The 25569-nt window shown below is 42.3% G+C and overlaps 3 protein-coding genes across 4 annotated transcripts in view; 2 read left to right on the top strand and 1 right to left on the bottom strand.

Moving 5' to 3' along the window:
• ADCY3 (adenylate cyclase 3) overlaps positions 1 to 1607 on the top strand; it is an 86194-nt gene extending 84587 nt beyond the window's left edge. For both annotated transcript variants that reach the window (XM_068964227.1, XM_068964216.1), the window contains exons 20-21: positions 575 to 699; positions 1248 to 1607. In XM_068964227.1, the coding sequence (XP_068820328.1) occupies positions 575 to 699; positions 1248 to 1430 (308 nt within the window). In that variant the 3' untranslated portion in view covers positions 1431 to 1607. The remainder of the gene's footprint in view (positions 1 to 574; positions 700 to 1247) is intronic.
• Positions 1608 to 3634: 2027 nt separating this feature from the next.
• CENPO (centromere protein O) lies at positions 3635 to 15146 on the bottom strand. The gene is made up of 6 exons (XM_068987541.1): positions 15101 to 15146; positions 13711 to 13868; positions 6493 to 6610; positions 5558 to 5817; positions 4477 to 4648; positions 3635 to 3771 (listed from the first exon to the last, which is right to left on the bottom strand). The coding sequence occupies exons 1-6, from the start codon at positions 15144 to 15146 to the stop codon at positions 3635 to 3637; spliced, it is 891 nt and encodes a 296-aa protein (XP_068843642.1).
• Positions 15147 to 15670: 524 nt separating this feature from the next.
• On the top strand, positions 15671 to 19110 carry PTRHD1 (peptidyl-tRNA hydrolase domain containing 1). The gene is made up of 2 exons (XM_068983237.1): positions 15671 to 15922; positions 18711 to 19110. Exons 1-2 carry the CDS (start codon positions 15671 to 15673, stop codon positions 18879 to 18881), a joined length of 423 nt encoding a protein of 140 aa, XP_068839338.1. The 3' UTR covers positions 18882 to 19110.
• The last annotated feature ends 6459 nt before the right edge of the window (positions 19111 to 25569 follow it).

The raw sequence follows: 25569 nt of genomic DNA, 5'->3' as shown, positions 1-25569 counted from the left end.
GTGCACCTCCTCCCCAAGCAGGGGACTCTACAAATCAGGGGAGGGGTCTTGGAAAGACTTGATGCACTTCGGGTGGGGAGGATCACACTTCTCGAGCTGAAGGGACCTTAAGGGTCTTTAGGTCAGTGATCAAACCAAAAATGTGATGCTCAGCCATTCCTGTCCCATGCTGTTTATGATGGCCTCCCTTCTGAGTCTGGCTGGGGCTTGAGTTTGTCTCTTTCCAGGGAATCTGTCACTTCAGTCCTGCCCGCTAGGATTAACGTCACCCATCACACACTTCTGGGGAGGGGTTCTCAATCCTGGGCAAGGTCACAGGGGACTTGAAGTACCAGGTGGGTGGCAAGAGAAACTGGCAACTTCTGCACTAAATTACTTAGCACAGCAGGGCAGCTGACATCTGCTGAGCACAGTGAGGATGAGACTTGATTTCTGTCCTCTGGGAACTCAAGAGTCAGGCTTGATGAAATCAGGTTATATAACCAGGAGCTTTGTGGCTGGAGTCAGGCGGAAATTGAGAAGAGTTGGTGGGTTCTGCGATGGGGCTGAGCTCAATTTTGTGCCTCCCCCTCAGGAATGAACAAAGGAGGGGTCCTGGCTGGGGTCATTGGAGCCCGGAAACCACACTATGACATCTGGGGCAACACAGTCAATGTAGCCAGCAGGATGGAGTCCACAGGGGTCATGGGCAACATCCAGGTAAGTCCAGGGGACAGAATCAGAACAGTACATGTGTTGCTGGGCACTGTGGCCTCTGTTCTGTGGGCCCAGAATGTTAAGCGGGTCGTGTTGCAGTCAAGAGCAAGAGTGGGATGAGCTTACTCAGTAGAAGGGAGGAAATATTTCAACTCTATTTGCAAAATGTAGGTTTAAGTTTTGGGTAAGAACATCCTGCCTGTTGGTGTGAACTAGCTGACATTTTGGGCCTCCAAGTGCTCCCCTCAAAACCACCTGATCTTTGTCACTGGGTCTGGCAGGAAAGCTCCACAAAAAAGGCAAAGAGGACAGAAAAGCAAGATACACGTTGCCAAACAAGGTGACCTATGGCTGACTTCCTAAGAGAGCAGGCAGGAAAGCTACCTTTAGGAGAGAGAAGAGCTGGGCAAACCCACCCCCAATCTGTGCCCAGACTGAAGGGGACAGGAGGGGAGCCCTGCTGGCCTGAGTATGGGAACTGTGCTGGGTGCTACCAAGCCCCTCAGCCCAGGCTCTCTCTCTAACCCCAGGCTCTCGGTTCTCCTCTACAGGTGGTGGAAGAAACCCAAGTCATCCTTCGAGAGTATGGCTTCCGCTTCGTGAGGAGAGGGCCCATCTTTGTGAAAGGGAAGGGGGAACTGCTAACCTTTTTCTTGAAGGGCCGAGACAAGCTGGCCACGTTCCCTAACGGCGCCTCAATCACACTGCCTCACCAGGTAGTAGACAACTCCTGAATGGCCTCCAGCCCTACGAGAATCCAAAGGGGAGGGAGAGTTTATTTTGGGGAATCAAAGAAAGGCTTCGGGAAAGGACATGTGACCAAGTCCCAACAACCCAGGCTGTTGAAGTGCACACTCACATAGATTTTAGGTTTAAAAAATCTCCTTCAGCCTTCATTTGTCCGTGAACGTGCAAGCTCTGAGGGTGGCCATACTATTCCTCAGTGTGCCTCTAGCTTACCCAGGGAGTAGGGCTCATAGTCATGGTACTGGAATGTTCCTTCCAGAGCCCTAGTTCTTACCAGCCCTGTTCCACCCAGAGAGGCCATGGCCACTGTGAGTAGGAAGGGCTGCCAGAGGTGGAACAAGGCTACTGCCTCTGTGCCTGGCTGGGAGCACAGGCGGAGAAGCTCTGCTTCAGATGAGGGCCGCTCGCTGGGACCACTTGCTCCGCAGCTAGAACCTGGAAGCAGTGCTTTTCACTCTGAAGACCTGCTTGTCTGTGGTCCGAGTTAGGTGAAATGGCTCTTGTCCTGATAATCTTGAAAGGTTCTTCTGGAACCCCAGTCACCTTAGTCATGGGAGCAGAAAGTGCAATATTTCCTTTTACCTGGTGGGCGGGAGGGAGGGAGGGAAAGGGATTTTATTTCTGAAAGAAAAATATATAAAAAGATCTTCTACATTTATATTTTTAACTTTCTGTTAAGAAAACACTCCAATATTGCCTTGCCTTTTGAGCTCTTGCTACAGTCGCCTTTGCTACTGCTTAAAGAGAGAATTTACAGGTATTGATAAAGAACAAGACTGTTTTATTAAAAGCTTTATTCAACTTGAATATGATCATTTGTGCCAATTCTGTTAACGGCCCTCATCTGAGAAGTGCTTTGCTCTCTCCCACATTCATTTGAAAAGACCCTGATGCTGGGAAAGATTGAGGGCAGGAGGAGAAGGGGATGACAGAGGATGAGATGGTTGGATGGTATCACCGACTCAATGGACATGGGTTTGGGTGGACCCTGGGAGTTGGTGATGGACAAGGAGGCCTGGTGTGCTGCGGTTCATGGGGTCGCAAAGAGTCGGACACGACTGAGCGACTGGACTGATCCTGATACACTGGTCCTTACCGTGTGCCGGGAAGGCAAGAACTTAAACTAACACCTCCCTCTCATTCTTAGGCTGCTTCCTTCTAGACGGTGGTCCAAGCTGGCTCGACCATCCCCCTGTGCTCCTCCCACAATTACCTGTGACACCCACACCTGCAGGTTGCTGCTTGGCCATCAGCTCTAGGACGAGACCGTTTTAGAATGAGGCCAGAATACAGCTCAGGGCTTTGGACAGTAAGGGTAGTGATGACTCCTATTTGTGACTTGGCAAGTGACAGGTTTTCACATCCATGCACTGGCCTTGCACATACTCCCAAGGCAGAACAAAAAAAGCCAGCAGAGCGGAGGCCATGGTTATGTGGAGAAGTGGTTCACTAACTGGACTAGGAGAGGATGAAGACAATTGCATGGCCAGGGCCTGGAGCTTACAGAAAAGGGAAGAGATAAAGGAGAGGGGTCCACTTCCTTTGAATGATCAAGGTATGAGTAGACTTCTGATCATGAGCTGACTCAATAAATTCAGTGCTCTCCCAACCTGTTTTAGGAAATGACATTAGATACATGCAACTCCAATTACTCTATCCGCAGTACTCACACCACATTCTTTGTAAATCAGTGGCTGAGCATATTCCACTCCAAACCAAAGATTAACCACACTTCTCTTCTTAACTATGATTCACGTCATATCATGAACCCTGAGAGTTCTAAGAACTTTCTTCTCAAAAGTCACAGACAGGAGAGTGAGACAAAGTTAGCTGAAGGTTTCATAAAAGCTACATAATTAAATGGTAATACTCCCTCTCTCACAAAATGCCTTCTGTAAAAAAATGTCATTTTCAGCTAAAATGTGTGATTAATATCTCAAAAAGAAGAGATGATTTTGAGCACTGGAGCAAGTGACCAGGCAATTTTGGAGACCTGTCGAAAAATGCCAGGGTCAATAGCCTGAAACTTGCCCTTGACCATCCTGATAAGGTGGGTGTCTGTTCTCACTCCAGGGATGGCCCCCAGGAAAGGAGTCTGAGCCTTTCAACAGTTTTCAGTTCCCAGGACCTTGCCCGCAAGTGTGGTCAGTACTTGTTTACTCACTTCTGATGTGTCCCCAAAGAAAATATTCTAGGAGACCAGGCTCATATCCAGCTTTTCTCCTTTTTTTGCAAATGAAGTAAACACCTGATGTAGGGGCTTCGTAAAAAACAGGTTTTCGTGGGCTGCTCGCTGTTCTTCCCACATTCTGGGTAATGCTTCTGTCCCTGAAAAAAAAAAAAAGACAGGATCTGTCAATCTCATAGCGCTAATATTTTGGGACCAATGGAGCATTTTTTTTTGTTTTTGGTCTGGAGCTGAGACAGCCTTGCCCCTTATTGGTCCAGTGAAATTTTGAGACCAGAAACACAGACTCTGCCCAGAGAAATCTAAAAACCTATGATGTGAAACCTGCCTCTAAAAACATTTTATCCTTTTTCTCGTTACTGTCCATTGTGTTGCGTTTAAGAACAAAAGTCTCAGCCATCACTGAAAAATTCCCATTCAGAGACTGGTCTCTGCAGAGCTAAGGGTATGCCGACTTGTCACATCTATTTAGCTTCACAGTGAAGCGAGTCTCAGCTTTCGCCACCACAGTGACCCTATGATGCAACCTCATCACCAGTCTAAGAGGGGTTTCCAATGAAAACAAATCATAACCTGGAAGAACTCTGGTGGTGGTGGACTGAGCAAAGGAGAAGAAAAAGTTGGATAATTATCTTTAATACTTAACAAAGAGGAGAGGAAAACTGACAGAAATAGGGCAGATATTCTTGGTATCTTGCTGACTGTATTTTTCTGTTCACAGTACAGAAACAGCAGATAGTATCTCAACAGGACCAGCTGATATAGTCTCACTATTTCACTGTTTCAATCACGTGAATAACACAGAGCATATTATAATTTCTTCCTGGAGGCATCCTTCCTCTTACCTTGAGAAGCAACAGTGACATCAGTTGGAAGGGTTGTGGTGAGGTCCTTATACAGCAGTCTAGCACAGAAGGGGAAGGACTGACCTTCCAGCTTCACTTTGTAAGTAAATGACAGCAAGTTGCACAATGAGTTTCTCTGCAAGGGCCCCACAAGAAAGGCTGCAAAGTCACTCTAATGGGGATGGGGATCAAAAGAGACACAAAGTATACGACAGTTACAGCTCCAAGGCAGTAAGTGGCTATGATGCATCAAACATGTCTGCCAAAAACAGGGCCCATTAATTAAATCTCAGAAATAAATGAAGGATAGAGAAAGGCCTGAAAAAAGGACAAATGACAGAGATGTATAAGATAATTAAGAGTTGGCAGCAGCCTAGAAGGCCTGTAAGAAGCACTTACTAAGTCAATGGCCAGAGGCTGGGGAGACAGTATTTCTGCTAAGAACTCAGGGGACGTCACACGTTTGGCTGAAATGCTTCATGTCTATATTCACATGTCAGTATCTAACTGATAACCAGAAGCTTCAGTCATTCCAAATGCACAGAGAAATGTTAAGAGTCACTTATTTCCTGCTTTCATTCATTTCCTTTTTTTTTCCCCCCCTTTTTACTGCAACCCTAGCTCAGTTACAACTCTAAGAATGTAAGGCTGAGCTTAGGTAAAGATGGACAGCTTTCCTCTATGGCATTTTCAGAAACCATTATTCTGCTTGCACCTATTCCCAAGGCTCAGCAAAGACAGCTGGCACAAAGCAGGTCATCTACTGGGCCTCCACTGAATTAAAAATAAAGCAACTGTACCCTACGACTTTGTGAGAGGAAGGAAGGGTCAAGTATAAAAGCCTGAGAATCACCATTCATGAGTAAATAATCACTTCACCAGTACCCATGCTCAACACCATCCAGAGTTTCAACAGAAGAGGAGGTGGAAAACAGCTTGTATGTAAATAAAAATGAGCATTAGGACGACAACAGTCAAACCTCTGGCTTGGAGTTATGAACTATTCTAAAGTACAAAAGAATATGTCCCTTTCTTTCAAGTCTATCTGGGCTCACAAAATGTTTTATAAGATCACAGATACCTGAAGTCGATCTGCCTGGTACTTCCTCCCCGAGTAAGCATTTAGGTATTCGCAGAGAACAAACAGGAAGTGCTGAGTATTAGTCTGTAGGTATTTTGCAGATATCTCTTCTAGGGGAATGAAGACTGGCACCGAATGGTGATGTATCCAAAGTGGTTTCTCCATGACAAGATCCACAAAGTAGGAATCCAGCAGGTTCCCCTCAAAAGCAGTGCTGATGCAGACACATACTCCTCGGCTGGTCAGCTTCCCGCTGATCCCTGGGACAAGTAAGACAGTGCCTTAAGGGACGTGAGGCAAAGGCTTCATCTGTGCATCCCACGCCCCTCAGCTCCGCCCAGTACACACACCATGGGCTCAAATGCTCACTGAATGAATGTCTAGACTTTCTTCTGACTTTGACTCACTTTGAGTTTGTGTTCTAAAACCACAGAATGGTGGGGGGAAAAGAACATTCTAAGTTATCAAATTACTGAAGAAAAGATTTTGAAATTTTCTATTTACCTATGGCTCCTTTTCTCCCCAAATGTCAAGTAACTTACGGTAGTACCCAGGTCTTCTCACAATCCTCTTACGATACAGATAATAGCTAAGTCCTCATTTTAGTGGTGAAACAGAGACTTGAGGGGTTCAGACTATTTGAACAGTGGCATCAAGCAAACCAGCTGTAAAGGAAGTCCTGGCACACGGTCTAGCACATGTTGGATCACTACAATGAATAGTCTAAGCCAGTCACCAACCAATCGGCTGCTGCACAGGGGCCAACTTTGCAGGTAAAGCTGCCTATGAATGACATGCCAGTTCTCCAAGTGTATGTTGGGGGTGGGGGGCAAAATTCAGTGTTAATGAAATAGGTCCAGGACTAATAATACATCTTGCAAACTATCTCACCAGACAGGAGACTCAGACTGAAACAGGTCAGAAAAAAATTATACCTGTAAAACGATATGCCTGTAGAATGGCTTTCATATTTTCCTGTTTTCTCTCCAAAATTTCTTGCTCACTAATCTCTAATGTTTGGTCAGGTTCTACATTGGCAGTAGATGCTTTAACCTGCAAGACATGTGGCAGATCAATCTGGGTACAGAGGCGTAATAAAAGTCCCATGCCCTCACCTACATGGGAAAAATGTACATGCAGAGAATTTGTTTTTATTATGTTATGAATCAAGAAATGCTACTGTGGCCAGCCAGCTGGTGCTATGAATTCACAGTAGAGGAAGAATCTTGTGGGTTATATACAGTACCAGGAATCAGAAGTAGAAACTGTGCCGGCCTGAAGAACATGGCTGCAGTATAGAGTCTTGTGAGAGGAGAAAGAAAAGGAGGTAAGGAAAGCCTAGGGTAAGGAAAAAACAGCTGTAAAGAGGCAAAGCTGGTAAAGCTGGGTCAGACTGTGCAGGCTTTCAAGTGCCAGGATGACAAATACTGATTGTAAGTTGCACACTGTGAGCTACAATCCAGTAGATGCTATCAGACTAACTCCTGAGACAACTACACAAGCTGATGAAATACCAAAAAGAAATAAGCAATTATGCTAGTAAACAAACAGAAAATGGCCCGAAGGCATCAGAAAACCACCAAAATAGCCAGACTGAAGACTAAAGATAAATGCGGAAGTTAGCTGGGTTTCCCCCTTCATAGTCTTGTTGATTTTTATCACACGGCATACAGGCCAAATAGAAAGCTGCAAGCTAGATTCTGCAGCAGTCTCCACAGTGCCAGGGCAACAGAAACTGGAGATTGAGGTTACCAGAGCAGACTTCCTATGGGCCAAGACAGAGAAATGGGAACCCAACAGGCTGCATGCCACTTGTCCTCCAGGCATAACAGAAAGAAGCTGGTGAAAATTAAAAAGCTAAGCAGACTGTGGAAGTCAGAGCCTGCCAAAGAAGATGGATCTTGACACATCTGTCCTAGCACACCCAAGCTTTCAAGTAAGGCCTCCACAAAGGACTACACTCTACGAATGAGGGCAAACCAGAAACAGACGACAGATGACCTCAGCTGGTTGATAGTGATGTGCCCATACACTATCTGCCTGTCAGAAAAAAACTGAAATTCTTTCTGGAAGAAGACAGCATAGTTCAGAATCCCTATTTTTTCCAAACACTACCCATCATTGAATCAAAAAGAAAAATTACCAAGCATAGCAGGAAAGAGGAACACATGACTGAAAACCAGAAGGAAAAAGAAGACAACAGAAGCAGATCTGAGGGGATTCAGCTATTTGAGTTATTATCAGACATAGTCATTAACACAAATTAAAGGATGGAAAATTCATACCAAAGGCCTGGAATCTATTAAAAAGAATCAGATGAAAATCCTGAATCCAAAAAATACAGTAACAGAAATCAGGAATTCAACGGGTTTAAAAGCTGACCAGACACAAAAGAAAAGTGGAAAATAGTTATATTTTCATAGCTAGATTAAAACAGAGTAAAGATATAAGACAGATCACAGTAAAAACAAAAACTCCACACATGGAAACTCCAGAAATAAAGAAAAAGAACAAGACAGATACATTACTTGAAGAGACAGATACTGGGCAAATTTTCCGAACAAATGAAAACTGCAAGTGATTAAGGCGTGCTATAACACAAAGCAGGATAAAGAAAGGAAACCAATCCTAGCTACATGATGATGTGAAACTGCTAAAACCCAAGGACAGAATCTTAAAAGCAGCCAGAGGAAAAAAGACACATTATATTCAAACAGTAAGACTAACACCTGAAAGAAACCATGGAACCAGAAGACAATGAACAAATGTATTTAAAGTGTGAAAGGAAATAAATTTCAACCTATAATCTGAATACCCAGCAAAAATACCCATTTAAACATGAAAAATATAGTGAAAGAAGGGTGCTTTCAGACAGACAAAAATAGAGAATTTTCATTTTCAGCAAACCAACACTGATAATAGAATCAAAAGGAGCTACTTAAACTGAAGAAAAATAATCCCAGATGAAAATATGGAAATGCAGTACTAAAGAGCACTGAAAAGGGTAAATAGGTATATAACTTTATAGGCACAATGACTGTACAATGAAGTGTTTCACAGAGTTTAATACATGTAGAATTTACATACAACAATAACATGAAAGGTTGCATGTGTGGGAAAGAAAAGATGTTAGGTTCTATAATTATCTATGAAGTGGTAAAGGTACTAATCTAAAGTATATTCTAGTAAGAAAAACAAGCCTGTTTTCTCAAGGATAATCACTAAAAAAGTGCTAAAAGTCATATAATTAACAAGCTAATGGAAAAGCAGAATAATATCCAAAAAGTAGCAAGAAAGAAGAGAAAGAACAAATAAAATAGTAACATGGTAGACGGAGATCTAGATATACTGCTTTATATGCTTTAGTTGCTCAGCTGTGTCCAACTCTTTGCGACCCCATGGACTGCAGCCCGCCAGGCTTCTCTGTCCATGGGATTCTCCAGGCAAGAACACGAGTGGATTGCCATTCCCTTCACCAGAGGATCTTCCCAACCCAAGGATGGAACCCTAATCTCCTATATTGCAGGCAGATTCTTTACCGTTTGGGCTACAGGGAAGTTCTTCTAGATATGTTAGGAATCATTAAAAGTTCACAGACTAAAAAATTAAAAGACAAAGACAGCCAGGCTGGATTAAAACTAATTATATGCTGCTGCTGCTGCTAAGTCGTCAAGTCGATTCAGTCATGTCCGACTCTGTGCGACCCCACAGACGGCAGCCCCATCAGGCTCCACCATCCCTGGGATTCTCCAGGCAAGAACACTGGAGTGAGTTGCCATTTCCTTCTCCAATGCATGAAAGTGAAAAGGGAAAATGAAGTCGCTCAGTCGTGTCCGACTCTTTGCAATCCCATGGACTGCAGCCTACCAGGCTCCGCCGTCCATGGGATTTTCCAGGCAAGAGTACTGGAGCGGGGTGCCATTGCCTTCTCCAACTATATGCTACTTACAAAAATAAGAACTGTTGAAGTTTTACTTGACAAAGTTGGTTTTAGGGCAAGAAGTTTAACTAAAATAAAAGGGAACACTGCATAATGATAAAGTCAAAGTTGCTCAATCATTTCTGACTCTGCAACCCCATGGACTATACAATCCATGGAATTCTCCAGGTCTGAATACTGGAGTGGATAGCCATTCCCTTTTCCAGAGGATCTTCCCAAGCCAGGGATCGAACCCAGGTCTCCTGCATTGCAGGTGGATTCTTTACCAGGTGAGCCGCCAGGGAAGCCTAAGAATACTGGAGTAGGTAGCATATCCCTTCTCCAGCAGATCTTCCTGACCCAGGAATCAAACTGGAATCTCCAGCAGTGCAGGCGGATTCTTTACCAACTGAGCTATCAGGGATAGCTGATAATGATAAAAGGTTGCTGCATAAAAATAAAAGGCTTACCAACCAGGAACATAAAACAAAACTGAATGAAAGGGGAAAAAATGTATAAATCCACAATCATAATGGGAGCTCAACACATTTATCCCAGTAACTAATAAGTTGACAAGTAAAATAGTGAAGAAATGAACATCACGATGAACACATTGGTCTATTTGATATATAGAGAGAATACAGTACCCAAAAATGTAAAATCCACATTTAATGAACATGGAACATTATCAAAATTCACCACATGCTGGGTCATATTCTTCCATCATAGTGGAATTAAGCTACATATCAATAACTAAAAAAATTACTAACAAATCCAATTTTTAGATATTACGCAATATACTTCTTAAACCGATGGGACAAAGGAGAGATCACAATGGAAATCAAAAATATTTTGAATTGAAATGATAATGAAAACATATCAAAACTTGCAAGATATAGCTAAAGCCATGTGCTATGAATAATTGTGTCCCTCAAACTTCATGCTGAAATCTAATGCCCAGTGTGATGGTATTTGGAGGTGGGGGCTTTGGGAGGTGATTAGGTCATAACTGGAGAGCCTTCATTAGTGTCCTTATAGTGTCTGGAATTAGTGTCCTTATAAATGAGATGCCAAAGAACTAGCTTGCCCCTTATGCCGTGTGACGTTACAGTGAGAAGACCATAATCAAAGCAGCAGTAAGAGGGACTCCCCTGGTGGTCCACTGGTTAAGAATCCACCTGCCAATGCAGGGGATGCATGTTCAATCCCTGGTCTGGGTAGATCCCACATGCCACAGAGCAACTAAGCCCAAGTACCACAACTACCAAAGCCCATGCTCTGGAGCCCGCGTGCCATGACTACAAAAGAAGTCACCACAAGTCCGTGCACCGCAGCAACAAAGACCCAGTGCAACCAAAAATAAAAGATTCTTCTAAAAAGAGGCAATAAGTCCTCAGACACTACATTTGCCAGTGTCATAATCCTAAACTTACCAGCATCTACAACTGTGAAAAATAAATATTTGTTGCTTATAAGCCATCTAGTTTACGTATTTTTGTTATTGTGGCCCATGTGGATTAAGACAGTATGCTTAGAGGGAAATTTATAACTTTAAACACATACAGAAGAAAAAAAAGACTTAAAAAACAATTAAGTATTCATCCCAAGAAACTAGAAGATATATGCCATGTACAATGACTGGAAGGCACAATACTATAAAGATTTCAACTCTTTCCAAATGGATGTATAGATTTAGTGCAATTCTCATCAAAATTAAAGGAGGTTTCTTTTTGGAAACTGACAGCCAATTCCCAAATTTATGTGAAATTTGAGGGGACAAGAATGGCCAAGATAATTCTGAACAGTAAGACCTAAACTATAGGAATCAAAACTTTTCAGTAATAAACCTCTGGTACCTGCACAAAGACGAACAGACCAATGGAACAGAACAATCAAAGATGGGCCTGCAGCAGACCCAAAGATCCACTGCAATACCACGGGGAAAGAGTGACCTTCAAGTAGTGGTACTGAATGAACTGCATACCCATATGGAAAAAACCAGCAAGTGTGACCTTCAGGGATTTCCCTCATAGTCCAGTGGCTAGGCCTGTGCACTCCCAACGCACGGGTCCTGGGTTTGATCTCTGGTCAGGAACTAGATCCCATATGCTGCAACTGAGAGACTGCAAGCCACAACCACAGATCCAGAGTGCCATTAACTAAGACCTGGTGCAGCAAAATAAATAATGTTTTTAAAAAAGAACATTACTTCTACTTCACACCATGTTACACAAAAATCAATCCATAGGGACTATATTTCTGAAAGTAAAATAAAAACTTTCAGAAAGAAACATGAACATCTTCGTGTTCTTAAGTTAGGCAGATATTTATTCAAAGGAAACATGAAGTTAGATTCTTAAATCAAGCCTCATTAAAATGAAGACTTTCTCCTCATCACAAGATGTCACTGGAGAGTGAAAAGGCAAGTTAGTCTTTAAAAGAAAGAAGACTTGGAATACAGATACACAACAAGGTACTTCTAACCAAAATGTGTAAAAAATTCTACAATTTAATAAGAGATATACGACCCAATAAAAATTCTGCAAAAGTTCTGAAAAGTTCATTTCACAAGACTTTCAACTGTCCAAAAAAGGTATAAAATCATTAATTAAAAGAACTCAAATTAATTCACAGTGACTTACTATTACACTCTCACTAGAATGATAATTTTTTAAAACTGAGAGTATTTGGTAAAGATGCAAAACAATGGAAACCCTATATACTGTTGCTGGTAATGTAAAATTGGTACAATCAGTCTCAAATTCTGTTTGACAGTATTTACTAAAGATAATCTTTGTACCCTGTGACCCATCAATTCAACAGAAAAGTATGTATTTTTATATCAAAAGACAGCAACAAGAATACTGCATTATTCTTAATACCCACAAAGTGAAAAACCCAAATAACGTAAATGTCACCAACAGTTCAATAAGTAAATAAATTGTGGGATATTTTCTGAAATGGAATAATTATATAGCAATAAAAAAGAATGACCAGGGGACTTCTCTAGTGGTCTAGTGGCCAAGACTTTGCTCTCTCAATACAGGGGTCCCTGATTCGATTCCTGGTCAGGGAACTAGATCTCACATGCCACAGCTAAAAGATTCAGCACAACCAAATAAAATAAGTACATACACTGTTGCTGTTCAGTCGCTAAGAAGGACACAGCATGCACCAAAATGGATGAACCTCACAGACAAATCAATCCGCAAAAGAAGAGAGACACAACAGAGTTCATACTTTTTTCATTTATATTATATAAAGCTCAGAAACAAGTAAAACCAGTGTATGATAACAGAAACCAGAATAGTGTTACCTTGAAGGAAATGACTAGGAGGATGGAGGAGGGAGACTTCTCAGGTACTGGTAAGTCTACACCTTGATTTGTGTGGTACTTACCAGAGTGTGCGCATCTCTATAAAAGGATCTTTATAGATTTGTGCACTATATACACATATTTATCTATCTATATTAATATATAGATACATATTTTCTCTTTACTAAAAAAAGAAAGGGAAGAGGGAGAAAGAGAAGAAATGAAGACAAGGAAGAGAAAGAGAAGAAAAAGAAGGCAGGCTGAGGAGGCTTGTTGACTGAGCAAGAAAACTTGTAATTTAATGAAAAATGTAGTATTTTATGAACATTTTCTTGGCTGTGCAAAGTTTATTGGAAAATATAAATATTAGAAGAGAACCAACTAGCAGACTACTGCAATAATCACACCATCTAAAACCTGGTAAATATTAAGACCCATGTGTATAATGCACAAGCTATGGTAAGGAGGAGGTGGAGGAAGGGGGCACAAAGACAATCTAAAGAATTTGACAGGTTTTACTAACTGGATCTGGGCTAGAGAGAAAGCTTAAAAGAGGGAAGAGTCAAGGTTTACTGTGAAGTTTCAAGTTGGGTGAAAGATGATTCTAGAAAGATGGTATTAATGACAAAAGTACTAATGACTCAAGTCCGGCTGAAACTGAGGTAAGAGGCTCATGTCCATGAGGGCAGGTTAAGATACTATTATGAATTCACCTGGCCCATCAGTAAGGCCTGCCAACTGTTAGATGATACTGATATCAGCTGACTCTATAGGTGTGATTACTTGAGGAATCAAGGACTGAAATTGCTCCAGTTAAGACCACAGGTAAAACATATTATTCAGATTTGTTTATCCCAGATCATGTTAGGTTTTTACACTCCAGGAAAGCCTGCCAATATCGATCACACTTCTACTCACTCTGGCTTGACGCTGTTTCACTTCAGCCCTCAGCTTATCTCGCAGACGTTTCAGTTCATGAATCCTGGCTTCAAGAGCCTGTGCATTCTGAGGCTCTTCCAATTTTTTATGGGATTTGCTCACTTGTGTCTCTAGTCTTTCCAAGTAAGCTAAAACACCTGAGGGAAGTAAAAAGAACTTTCAAACAAAGTTAAGGATTTCTAAGTCCAGGAACAGGAAGCACTGCAGGGAAGAACAGACCATGACCCTCTCCCCAGAACTTTGTGGTCAGTTAAACTGTAGGCTACAATTGCCAACAATTTATAAAACAAGAGGAGCTGACAACAGAAGTCAATGGTCAGCAACCTCTTAGGCAGAACACTGACATACAAGTGGTTACTTACTAAGCCACTGTTCAAAAAGGGAATCATCTAAATATAGCTAATCTCAGTTATCTGTGATAATAGTGACCCAGAGGAAAACAGGGTCAGAAAAAGTTTTTTTTTTTAATTGGGTTTTACACACCTTTTCCCAAAGTGGTAATGTGTAACTGTTTGGATTTAGACATCCATAAAGACTTGAGTGAGTATTCTGAAGCCCTGAAAAGTATCAGGCGCATAGAACTATAAAGGCACACACTAAAAGGAACTGTCCACCAAAATTACTGGTCATTAAACAGGAAAACAAGCTCACCAACGGACAGAAACTCTGGCAATCTCACTTTCCAAGAGACGAAAGACCAATATAGTTGAGGTCCTAGTTTTAAAATGCTAATCAACTCCAGCAATGAAGCATCTGCGAACATTTCCTACATATTAAGACACTTACACTAGATCCTTTACTTGCAAAGCATGTAAAGAATTGAAGCGTTTGTATCTCCTATACATTATGCATCTGCTAAATGCGTCGACGAAAAGCATCAAAACAATTACTTACCTAAGTTCCACAACCACCACCACAATATTATTTCCTCCATTTTTTCAGATGAAGCAATCAAGGCAGAGAAAAGTAAAGTAACTTGCCCAAGGCCACAATATTTATAATGACACTGCCAGACTCAAACCCAGGTCTAACCAACATCGGTCACTGCCTGGCAAGGCCCCTTCCACTGGAGTAATGCGGGAAATGGCCCCCCAAAAGTTCTGAGAAGAAAAGAAGGCTCACTGGCTAGAACTGCAGCTCTGAATACGAACATTTAGTATACTATTGCATGCAACCTACTGGTCGAAAAAGGGAAAAGAGCTTATAAATAAAAGCCATTTTTCCTGCTCCAATGATCTCAGCTGCCTTTAAGTCTTCCGTGTTAGTTTTGTTCACCATCCTACTCCCAAACTTCGGGTTAGAGGAGAAACGGGCTTTCAGCCTGAGAATTATTTTGAGGAGCAGTAGTTAAATGTGAACCTTTGAATACCTCCGTGAGACTCGCCGTCTTGTCTTAAAGTATTTGCCAGCTCCATCTCCTCCTCAGATTTTCAAAGGCCTTCCTAGAAAAGTTGTCCATGCACCAGTAATTGAGTTATCCTTGCGGGCAAAAGAAAATGGCAAGAATGTATTCACACTCACGACAAACCCACAGGGCCAGCCCACACAACGCAGACACGCACCCCTGAGCCCCGACACCCCAAGCGTATTCGCTAGGATGCCCCTTCCCTGACCCGCCCGGCCCATCCCCAGGTGCGAGTCGGTGTCTACCTCCCGGTCCCTGTGCGCTGCCGCGGCACCACACCTCTGGATCCCCTCTCTGGGTTTCCTCGCACACGGAAAGGGCTGTTAAGAGGCCTCTCAGCCTTCCACCCTGGTCAGAGCCCCGTCCGCCACTGGGTCTGGCTTTCCCTTTATTACCTCTCCTCTTGCTCACTCTAGCCAGGGCCAAGAATTCCCGCCATCCTCGGCTTCAAAATCAAGCCAAGAGTCCCAGCGTGCTTTGCGCTCCCGCCGTACAAAAACATGGCGGCGCTCAGGGCCCCTCCCTGATCCCGGCATGCACCGCGGGATAGGCCCGGCCTTTCAGCTGAGCAGGAAGATGGCGGCCTCTGGCGGAGAGCCGCAGATCCTAGTACAGTACTTGGTGTTACGAAAGGATCTATCACAGCCTCCGTTTTCCTGGCCAGCAGGCGCAGTGGTCGCACAGGCCTGTCACGCAGCCACCGCGGCCTTGCACCTTCACCGCGACCACCCGCACACAGCCGCTTACCTCCGTGAGCTAGAGCGCATGCGCAAGGTGGTCCTCGAGGTGAGGCACTAGGAAGAGGGGGTGGGACCTTGAGAACGTTGGGCCGGAAGTGAGTGTAGTTTTGAGTCCGGGCGCCTAACATCACGGAGTGGGTGTGGCATTAGAGTGTGTGTGTGGGTGTGTGTGTGTGTGGGTGGGTGGGTGTGGGCGCCTAACATCATGGAGTGGGTGTGGCATTAGTGTGTGTGTATGTTGGCGGGGGGGGGGGGCGCATAGCATCATGGGGTGGGTGTGGCGTGTGTGTGTGTGTGTGGAAACGGTTCTGGGGCTTGAGCTACTACCTGGCGAGCCTTACCTAGACGGGGCGGGGCCTGACGGTGTGAAGAGTGGACACCCAGCCGGTTATAAATGCTTTCCGCGCCCCTCCGGTCTCACTTGCGTCCCTCTTAAATAGATGCCTGTGAGGGCGGAGGGGTTTCTACCTGTCTTTCTACCTGTCTTTCTACCTGAGTGCTGTGCTGGCCTTTTAATGGCTGTGCCGAAAAGTACAGTCCTTATCCCTCTCCAGAAAACCGATCCAGAAGGGTAGAGACTCAGGGTTCCTTATTGCAAGTGAAATCAAACTGAAGCATTTACCTGGGTCTGACCCCAAAATTTGAAAATAAATGTGAACCCTAGTGTGATTTGAACCTAGCATCAGAGGTAAGGTTCTTTTTACAGGTGGCCAAACAGATCTTACCCTTACCTTCTGTCAATTCTGCCTCTAGAAATGTATCTTAAGAAAATAACAAGATGCACCCAAAGAGCTTTGCACAAAGATAGTCATAGGGACGTTTTATAATGGTAAAAAATGTGGAAATCGTTAAATTTCCAATACGATGAGTTGGCTAAACTTCGGCCCTGATAATGGATTATTATGAAACTAGTCTAAGTCGTGTTTTTGAAGTACATTTAGCTGGCGTGGAAGAGTGCTCATGACGTGGTGCTCATTGAACTATATTCTACATACAAAATGATCCAGATTATGAAAGGAAAAACTAAGTAAATACATCCAAATATTAAATAGTGGAATTTTGGTTTTTTTAGTAATGCTTCTCTCTGTTTTTACTTTTCTACATTAAGCACATATTTTATAATGAAAAAATGATTGCTTTCATTTTAAAGCAGCTTTCTTCTCATAAAATTTATCTTAATAACTGAAGTGGAGGGTTGGGATAATTCCTTCTTGGCCAGCTGGCAAAAGCATTATTTTTCAAGAGAAAACTTGCTGTTGAGTGTTGAAACATCAAATAGTAACCTGCAGGGAGAAGTCCTGAGAATCTGTAAGGAAGAAAAGAAATAGATAGTCTTTCCTTTGGATTCTTTTTATTGGACTTTTATAGGAAGACTTCAAGAAATCATGTGGTTTGGACATCTCCCTCTCTCTTGCTTTTAGCAGATAAAATACTTACCCCTTTTCTCAGATGAGACATCTGAAGCCCAGAGATTAAGTGACTCCTCTGAATTTAAAAGACATGTCATGAGTCTCTTGTTAGCTGTGACTCAAGAAAGGGACTTAGGAAACACCACTGATTAAATAAAGGTGCTCCTGTAGCCACAGAGACCAATAAGATATAAGACAATGCCATGATTAATTCCATTCACTGAGAGCTTACTGTGTTCCAGACACAGATCTGAGCCTAATTTCACTGAATCTCATTACTACTAGGAAGCATTATCATCCCATTTTACAGGGGGGAGACAAAGGTTCAGCTAAGCCACACAACTTATCAGAGATCACACAATGAGTAAGGGGTGCAAAGTTAAAGTGTTAGTTGCTCAGTTGTGTCCAACTCTTTGTGACCCCATGGACTGTAGCTCACCAGGTTCCTCTGTCCATGGAATTCTCTGGGCAAGAATACTGGAGTGGGCAGCCATTATCTTCTCCAGGAGATCTTCTCAACCCAGGGATCAAACTCAGGTCTCCTGCATTGCAGGCAGATTCTTTACCATCTGAGCCACCAGAGAAGCCCAGTAAGTGGTAGAGCAAGGGTTTAAACTCACTCTAAGTTTACTATGCTGCTCCTGGTGCTGAAAAAGGAAGGAAGGGAAGTCAATGCATTCTTCAGCATGCCCAAAGGACTCAATAGATTAAGAGTAGCAACCCCAGCATCCTCTACTTTGATAAGACAAACCTCTAGTTATCTTAGTGGCTTCTGCCTTTCTAGGCTATGTATATACACACACACACACACACACCTTCTGCAACATAACACACTAACGATCTTTATTTTCTGAGTGAGTGATAGCTTTACTATTTCCTGTAATGGGATTCGTATAAGAGGATGAGAAACAATTTCAGAAGGACACTAAAGAATCATTTGCCCACCATTGAGTTAACAAGGGGGAACTATCCCAGCAGTAAGAAAATCCTTCTTGGTGTGTGTGGACTGGGGTGGAAGTAAGAGGGAGGTGGAAGTGATGTGATTTTAGAAAGCCTTCCAGTAGTCAACTGTTAATGCCAGAGCTGGCTGTGGAATTAGTGATGGCTGTTTAGTCACCAGAACTAGAAAATGCATAGAGCATAATTACTGACAGCGCATTCCCTCAGCATCTCAGGAGGGGAGAGAAAAAGCTCCATTTTATACATAGGAATATTAAACCTTACCCCACTCCCACCCCTTCAGAGAGTGAATGGCAAATGGAGTGATGAAGCTGTTGCTTCTGGAGACATTCTCTACAGCGCCTTGTTTGGTAGAACTGTTACTCCACTTTCAGTTAAGAGGAGACCCCTTCATATTTTTTTTTTTGCTTTTGCTTTTTGTCACTTCCTAAGTGGGCTTTTCAGCCTGTGTTCTGCTCCTTTCAGGCCCCGGATGAGACCACCTTAAAGTTGCTGGCAGAGACGCTGCAACAGAAGAACATTGACCACAAGCTGTGGATGGAGCAGCCAGAGAACATCCCCACTTGCATTGCGCTCCGTCCCTACCCCAAGGAAGAAGTGAGCCAGTATTTGAAGAAGTTCCGATTGTTCAAATGACTGACGTTATCCATTGCTTTGTATGTTTGAGTATCAGCTGGATCCAGAAACTACATGCCATCCATCCCTAAGCACCACGTACTCCTTTCAATGACAATTCCCTCTTCCTTTTAAATTATGGTAGTTTTTATTTTTTCTTGGCTGTGCCACATAGCTTGTGGGATCTTAGTTCCCCAACCAGGGTTTGAACCCACACTCTTGGCAGTGCAGAATCCTAACCACTGGACTGCCAGGGAATCCCCAAATTATGACAGTTTCTTGAAAGTCAAACACATGTTCATATTAAAGTTGTCATTAATTAGTATTTCCTCTTACTTTTAAGTAATAAGTTCAGATGGGGAAGGTAGGTGAGTAGCATTATCATCTATGGGTCATTGCTCAAATAGAAGATTTGGTTAGACTTCTATATAGGGTCAAGGAAATGCCCTTACTTTTTTTGTTAGAATTAATATAGTTCTTTCAATCACCCAGGTTTAAAACTTAGACTTTAAAGTCCTTATCTCTTACTCATTTTCAGTTCTTATAATCGTTGAATCTAGGACATCATCAGATTTAAGATACACAGTGATTTTTACCTGTTGTTAAGAAAGGAGAATTGCTGCCAGTTGAGACATACAGTTAACTGAAAGATGTATTCCAGTTTCAAAGATAAAAAATTTATTTAGTAAAATATGCCCTCTTTGTGACCCCATAGACTGTAGGCCACCAGGCTCCTCTGTCCATGGGATTCTCCAGGCAAGAATACTGGAGTGTGTTGCCATTTCCTACTCCAGGGGATCTTCCCAACCCAGGGATGAAACCTGGGTCTTCCGCATCACAGGCAGATGCTTTACCCTCTGAGCCACGAGGAAGCCAAGAAAGGAGAAATGCTGCCAGTTGAGACATACAATTAACTGAAAGATGTAGTCCATTTTCAAAGATATAAAAATTATTTAGTAAAATATGCCAAGTACCACATCTATTTTCTTATAGCTTCCAGTGCCACCGCCCTAAATCGGGCTCTCGTCTTCCTCGTGGGTGTCCCACTGGTCTGCCCACCTAGTGTATCCTGGTTACAAGGCAGCAGATGTTCTGCCACCAGGTTTTTGTAGATCACTGAGCACCCTTGTCAGTACAGGGTCCTACTTGCCCATGGAATAAAGGCAGGATTCCTTAGATCAGCCCTCAGGCCCTCTGTATTTATATTTCCTAACTAACTTTTTAGGTGAATCTTCAATTCCCTTGTTCAAACTTGATGCATCAGTAAAGACACTCCAGTTGCTTCCCTCCAGTCTCTGGCCTGGGAGTCGAATGTTAGGACTCTCTTCCTCCTTTGCCTGCCTCTGGACGTAAGCTGTTTCTGGCTCAAGTGCTGCCACCTTCTCAGAGCCTGACCCAGCCACAAATGATAGCACTCATCTCTGAATGTCTATATAATATAGACAGTGCTTAAAAATAGGCAGGGTCGGGGCATAAGGGAGGACTGGCCTTGAACAGGGAGAGAGAGAAAACTTTTGAGACTAGAGGACAGGAAGTGGGGAAAAGTATGAATATATATAAGTTTATAGTGGAAGAAATACCTGTTGACTTAATTTTCTTCTATGAAGTGGGAAGCATATAGTCTTCCAGAACAGTGAATAAACTTTCTGAGCACCTTATTACATGGCATAACATAGTGGTTAAAGCTCAGACTCTAGTGTCAAACAGCCTGAGTCAAATCCTGACTTTCATACATCTCAGCTGTGTGAACTTGGCAAATCACTCAACTTCCCTGAGCCTAGGCCCTTCATCTGTAAAACAGAGATTTACAGGAGTGCTATGTGGATTAAACGTGTCAGTGTGTACAAATCCTGTGGAACAATGCCAGGGCAATCAGTGCCAGAACCTGAGTGTAAAAATGTAAGACACAGCCCTCAAGAAGCTTTCAGTCACGTAAGCCAGTTGTCTAACTCCTTTTCTGGAAGTGATGCCATCCACTCCCTGCTATTTCCATTTAAGACAATTAGGTAAGTGTTTCCAAATGATACTGAATTTTTAAAAAAATCTATATATTAAAAATTCAAATTCTGCAGTAAGACAGTGGTACAGTCAGAGAGAGATGAGTGTCTATACAGCTGGGAGATAACAGCTCAGGCAAATGCCTAAAGCAGCTCCCAAGGGAAGAAAGGACAGGCACTCAAGTGAGAGTAAGACAGTAGCAGGGAAGCAGCAGCTTTCCTTAGAATCAGCTAAGCTTATTATCATCTGAACTCAATCAGAGTTTCTCAAAGTGTAGTCCCTAAATCAGCATCATTTGGGTACTGGTTAGAAATATAAATCCCAGGGCCCTACCCCAGACCTACTGAACTGGAAACTCTGGTATTATCTAGAAGCAGGCTGGTCCCAAGAGGCAGCCAACCTAAAATGTGTACGATGAATGTGTGTGATTTTAAGTCAACACATATGATAGTGTATGATGTGCTTACAGGAAGGAGGCAGGAGGGAGAGCAAGAATCTGGCACTAATTACACTATGTGGCCTTGCACAGCAAGTTTACAAATAAATTTTTCTCCAATGGGGCAAGGTTGTGTTGGTAGACATAGAAAAGGCGCAAGTCCTTGACAAGGATCTATGCTTTGGTGAGTTTCTTAGACGTGAAAAACATCTGATTATGAACAAAGTGCTTCCATTGTGCTAATCAATTTTACAATTCTGTGATGCAGGCTGTCTTGTCTCAAGGTTACTGATTCAGAAAGGCTTAGACTTGCCCAAGATCAAAGTCAGTGGCAGGATTGGGGTTGAAATCCAGGTCTTTCATCAGTCCAGTTTTCTCTTAACCTCTTATAGCTGGTTACTCATTTGATTTTCAGCCATGTAGATACTAATTGAGAGTGGTTTGAAAAGGGGTCATGAGTAGTTCGAGTGCTAGGAAGCTGTATCTTCCATTTTAAATTGGTTAAACGACATTCCAGATTATAAATCAGCCTCCTGTGACTGTGAGCTATGACTCTGTACCTTAGGGATCAATTATCAGTGGAGGAGCTGACAAAATTCAGCTTGTGAACGTGTACAGCTGAGGATCAGTGCCTAGGTCATTGCTTCCCACGGGGCCAGCAGAATGCAGAGGGCTCCCCCACGGGGGCATGTTACAGTCACCTCTTATTGTTTAATCAACATATCTTCCCCACAGATTCTGAGATGCCACCCTAGGGGTGTGCACTGCTTCCTGATTGAGAACTGTGGCAATAATGAACCACTGTTGCTGACAAGAAGGTGTTAGTATGGAAAAATGGCTGAAAACCACTGCCCTCGGCTACCTTGGCCTCACAAGTTTTAGCCATCCTCTGAGGTCAAGTCAGCACAGCCCCAGCTTCTCCTCTACTTTGAGATCCAGATATGGAAGGTCTTAAATGCTGGCCTATGCCTAAGTTTTAGCTTTGGGGGCGTTGCAAGGGCCAAAAAAGTGGCACCCAATTTCTTAACCTAGGTTTTTGAGAAATAAGATAAAAAGCAGATGAAGGAAAAAAAATATTTTTACTATCAATAGGTTAGACAACAGAGCTTTATGTGACCCCTGAATGGGCTTGCTACTTTCCTATCTGAAGGGAAAGCAGATACCAAAGTTTCTGCTTCTGGTCAAGGGGAGAAGTAAAGAGAGAATAATAAATCCCCCACATTCAACCTGTCAAACTTTGACTAGTTCCACCCAAATGAGAAACATGGACCAAAAGCAGTCATCCACCAACTGAGCTATTCATTCAACCTGCACGAGGAAGAACAAGGGGTGGAACAGCAGACTCCATATGAACATTATGTTTATTAAACTCACTGTATAAAGAGAGAAGTGGGGAAAAGGCATTCCACCTTCTCCCCAACACTGTATGTAAGGAATTCGGAAGAACTAATGATCCAATAGGAAGACTGTTCCGACAACAGGTTCAAGATGGATTTGCTTGGAATGGGGAGGCAAGTTGGGACATAATATAGACGACGTATAAAATCAGGCACAAGACTGATGATGTGGTGGCCAAAGGAAAACTGAGCCATAAGAAACGTGGTGTTATTTCCTTATAGTACAAATGGAGAGAGCAAGGTATGTGACAGTCCCAGAAGACTTGAGATTGCAGCTGAACCCTGCTATTTAATGGCTATGCAATTTGGCTTCTGTTTCCTGAATCTGTGAAAAATTCCTAACGGGCATTAAACAATCAATTTAAATTTAAGGACCAATTAAAACAATACCCCACAAAAGCACTCTATCACCACACAATTTAGTGTGCAATTTAATGCAATCGTTATAATCAATTTTTTTTCTCATTTTATTGCATTATGGAGATGTCAGATCAAGACCTTACACTGGGCTACGACCTGTAGGACAATAATAGCAGTGTGCATAGGTATCCCTGACTTGCTATCATTGACTATAATGGGAATGCTTTTAAACTTTCAATGTTAGGTATGTTGATTTGTTGAAAGTTTCAGCAAATCCTTTGCGTTAGATTAAGGATGCTCCTTTCTGCCACTGCTTAGCCAAATTAAAAAAAAAAATTCATATGTGTTTTTAAAAAATCACTTTTTTTCCCATTTACTGAGATATTCATTTTTTTTCATTGTTACCATGGTGACTTGCAGTGCAAGATCTCAAATACTGAACCATCTCTGTCCTCGGAATAAACCCTACTTTGGCATGATGATTTAGTATGAGGGAGATGGCCTAGTTAAGACACGTGGGTTCCAGTTATCTTTCTGTCTCATGGCTTTAAAAACTAATCAAATGATGACTTCCAAATCTGTATCTTCAGCCCCAGCTACTCCCCTAAATTTCAGCCCCCTCTATATCCTATAGGTTAGACAGCTCCTCTGGGATGTCTAATAGGAATCTCAAACTTATCATGGCAGAAAATATACTTGCCTCTTTTCCCCCATCCCTGTTAATGGAAATTCGATCCTTCCAGCTGTGTAGGCCAGAAACCCTGGAGTTGTTTTCGATTCTTCTGTCATTCCACATCTGATAAGTTGGCAAATACTGTTGTCTCTACTTTCAAAATACATCCAGAACCTGACCACTTCTCACAATTTCCACTGCTACGATTCATCTTAGCAGACGAAGATGGTCCAAGCCATCTTCTCTCACCTGTACTATTGCAGTAGGCTCCTACAGGTCTATCTGCTTCTGCATTTGCCTTCACCACAACTATTCTCAACACAAAATCCCAAGTGATCCTTCCAAGACCCAAGTAAGATCACGTAATTCCCCTGCTTAAGATCCTCCAATGGCTGGTCATCTCAGGGTAAAAGCCAAAGTTCTTCTATTGGTCTACATGGCTCTACCTCCTGACCCTCATTACCTCCTTGACTTCATCTCCTACTATTCCCTGCATTCACTTGGCTCCTGCCTCAAGACTTCTGCACCTCTGCCCAGAAAGCTTTCTCCATATTATCACACAGATGCCTCCTTCTCTGAAGATCTGACTTTCCTGTTTTAAACTGCAAACACTTTCCTCCAGTAGTATTCTCTATCCCTCCTTTCCTACTTAATTTTTCTTCATAGCACTAATCACCTGGCACATCACGAATTTTGTTAGTTTGTCAAATCAACCTTCATTAGAAGACAAGCTCTGTGAGGGGAGCAGGGATTTTCATTTTCTTCATGGACGTAGCCCCAGTGCCTGGAATAGTATCTGGGAAATGAATAGCAGGTACTAAATGAACATATATTATCATTGTTAAGAATATTCATTCTTTAAAATAGTTATTGTGCAATGTTTCAAAAGACAAACCCTAAAAATTCCCAAGATTAACTACAACCTGCTTTTTGAAATTGATAGAGTGACTCTTTATTTGGGGTTATAAAAATTACATATCAAAGACTGACTTAAAAACCTAGAAGCAGCCCATTATACTAACCTTTCTACTTTAATATAAACATGAAAAGTTCTTAATAAAAAGCTTTAATAAAGCTTTCAGAAGATGGTAGGATGAAATTTTAAACCTTAGGCTTAGATGTGCATGAGTCTTTAAATAGAGTATTTTCTATGTAAAGCCTTTTCCCCAGTTGGTTTTGGGTGAACTTGAAAGTTTAGCTTACTAAGTAATTATCATTTAAAACACTATTGCCAACATCAGCAGATTATTAAAAATAAAAGCTAACTTAAAAATTAATGCCTATTTTATAAAAGTTTGCAAGTTAAAAAAAATGAACAGAAAATATGCAGCCTAAAATTTAGTACAGGCAGGTGTATAATAAATTACTATAGATATGAAAACAAAGCAGAACTAAGCAGGGCTGGCTCTTCAAGTATGAGGAAAATTTCAGGTAGGACATTTGTTCTGTTACAGGGAGCTCTTCCTGTTCATTACCTGTCCCATCTGTCTGCTTTTCAAGTTGTCGCTCAGCTTCCAGAGGCACTGGTTTTAAAGGCCAATCTAATTTCTCATAAAAATTTCACAAAAAGCCATCTTACTCTTGTTTAATTTCATCATGAATCACTTCTCGGTGGCATTATCTTGTGGGTGAACAACTTGTAGGGCACTCTGTATACTCACTTTGGGAGGGAAAACCAGAAGGGACTGTCTCTCCTGATCTGCCTTTTTCTATTTTCTCATTGAGTGTAGTCAGTCCAATCAGTTGATCTTCAGTGGGGAAGTAATTGCTGAGTAAAGTAAAGGATGTAATAGTAGCATGTGTCATCGATAAATATAAAGCTTGATCAGTCAGTAATGAAGTGCT

Source organism: Capricornis sumatraensis, chromosome 1 (assembly GCF_032405125.1).
Source record: "Capricornis sumatraensis isolate serow.1 chromosome 1, serow.2, whole genome shotgun sequence".
NCBI classification, from domain to species: Eukaryota; Metazoa; Chordata; class Mammalia; order Artiodactyla; family Bovidae; genus Capricornis; species Capricornis sumatraensis.
Note: the sequence above shows the minus strand (reverse complement) of the source record. Positions and strands in the feature narration are given on the sequence as shown.

What these genes read in the sequence shown, in the direction of transcription:
- CENPO (XM_068987541.1), bottom strand. Translation starts at nt 15,146, where the DNA reads ATGGAGCTGGCAAATACTTTAAGACAAGACGGCGAGTCTCACGGAG. An exon ending in AGACGGCGAGTCTCACGGAG is followed by an intron (nt 13,869 to 15,100) that starts GTATTCAAAGGT and finishes TACTTCCCTCAG; the next exon opens with GTGTTTTAGCTTACTTGGAA. An exon ending in TGAAACAGCGTCAAGCCAGA is followed by an intron (nt 6,611 to 13,710) that starts GTGAGTAGAAGT and finishes CATGTCTTGCAG; the next exon opens with GTTAAAGCATCTACTGCCAA.
- PTRHD1 (XM_068983237.1), top strand. Translation starts at nt 15,671, where the DNA reads ATGCACCGCGGGATAGGCCCGGCCTTTCAGCTGAGCAGGAAGATGGCG. An exon ending in TGCGCAAGGTGGTCCTCGAG is followed by an intron (nt 15,923 to 18,710) that starts GTGAGGCACTAG and finishes TGCTCCTTTCAG; the next exon opens with GCCCCGGATGAGACCACCTT.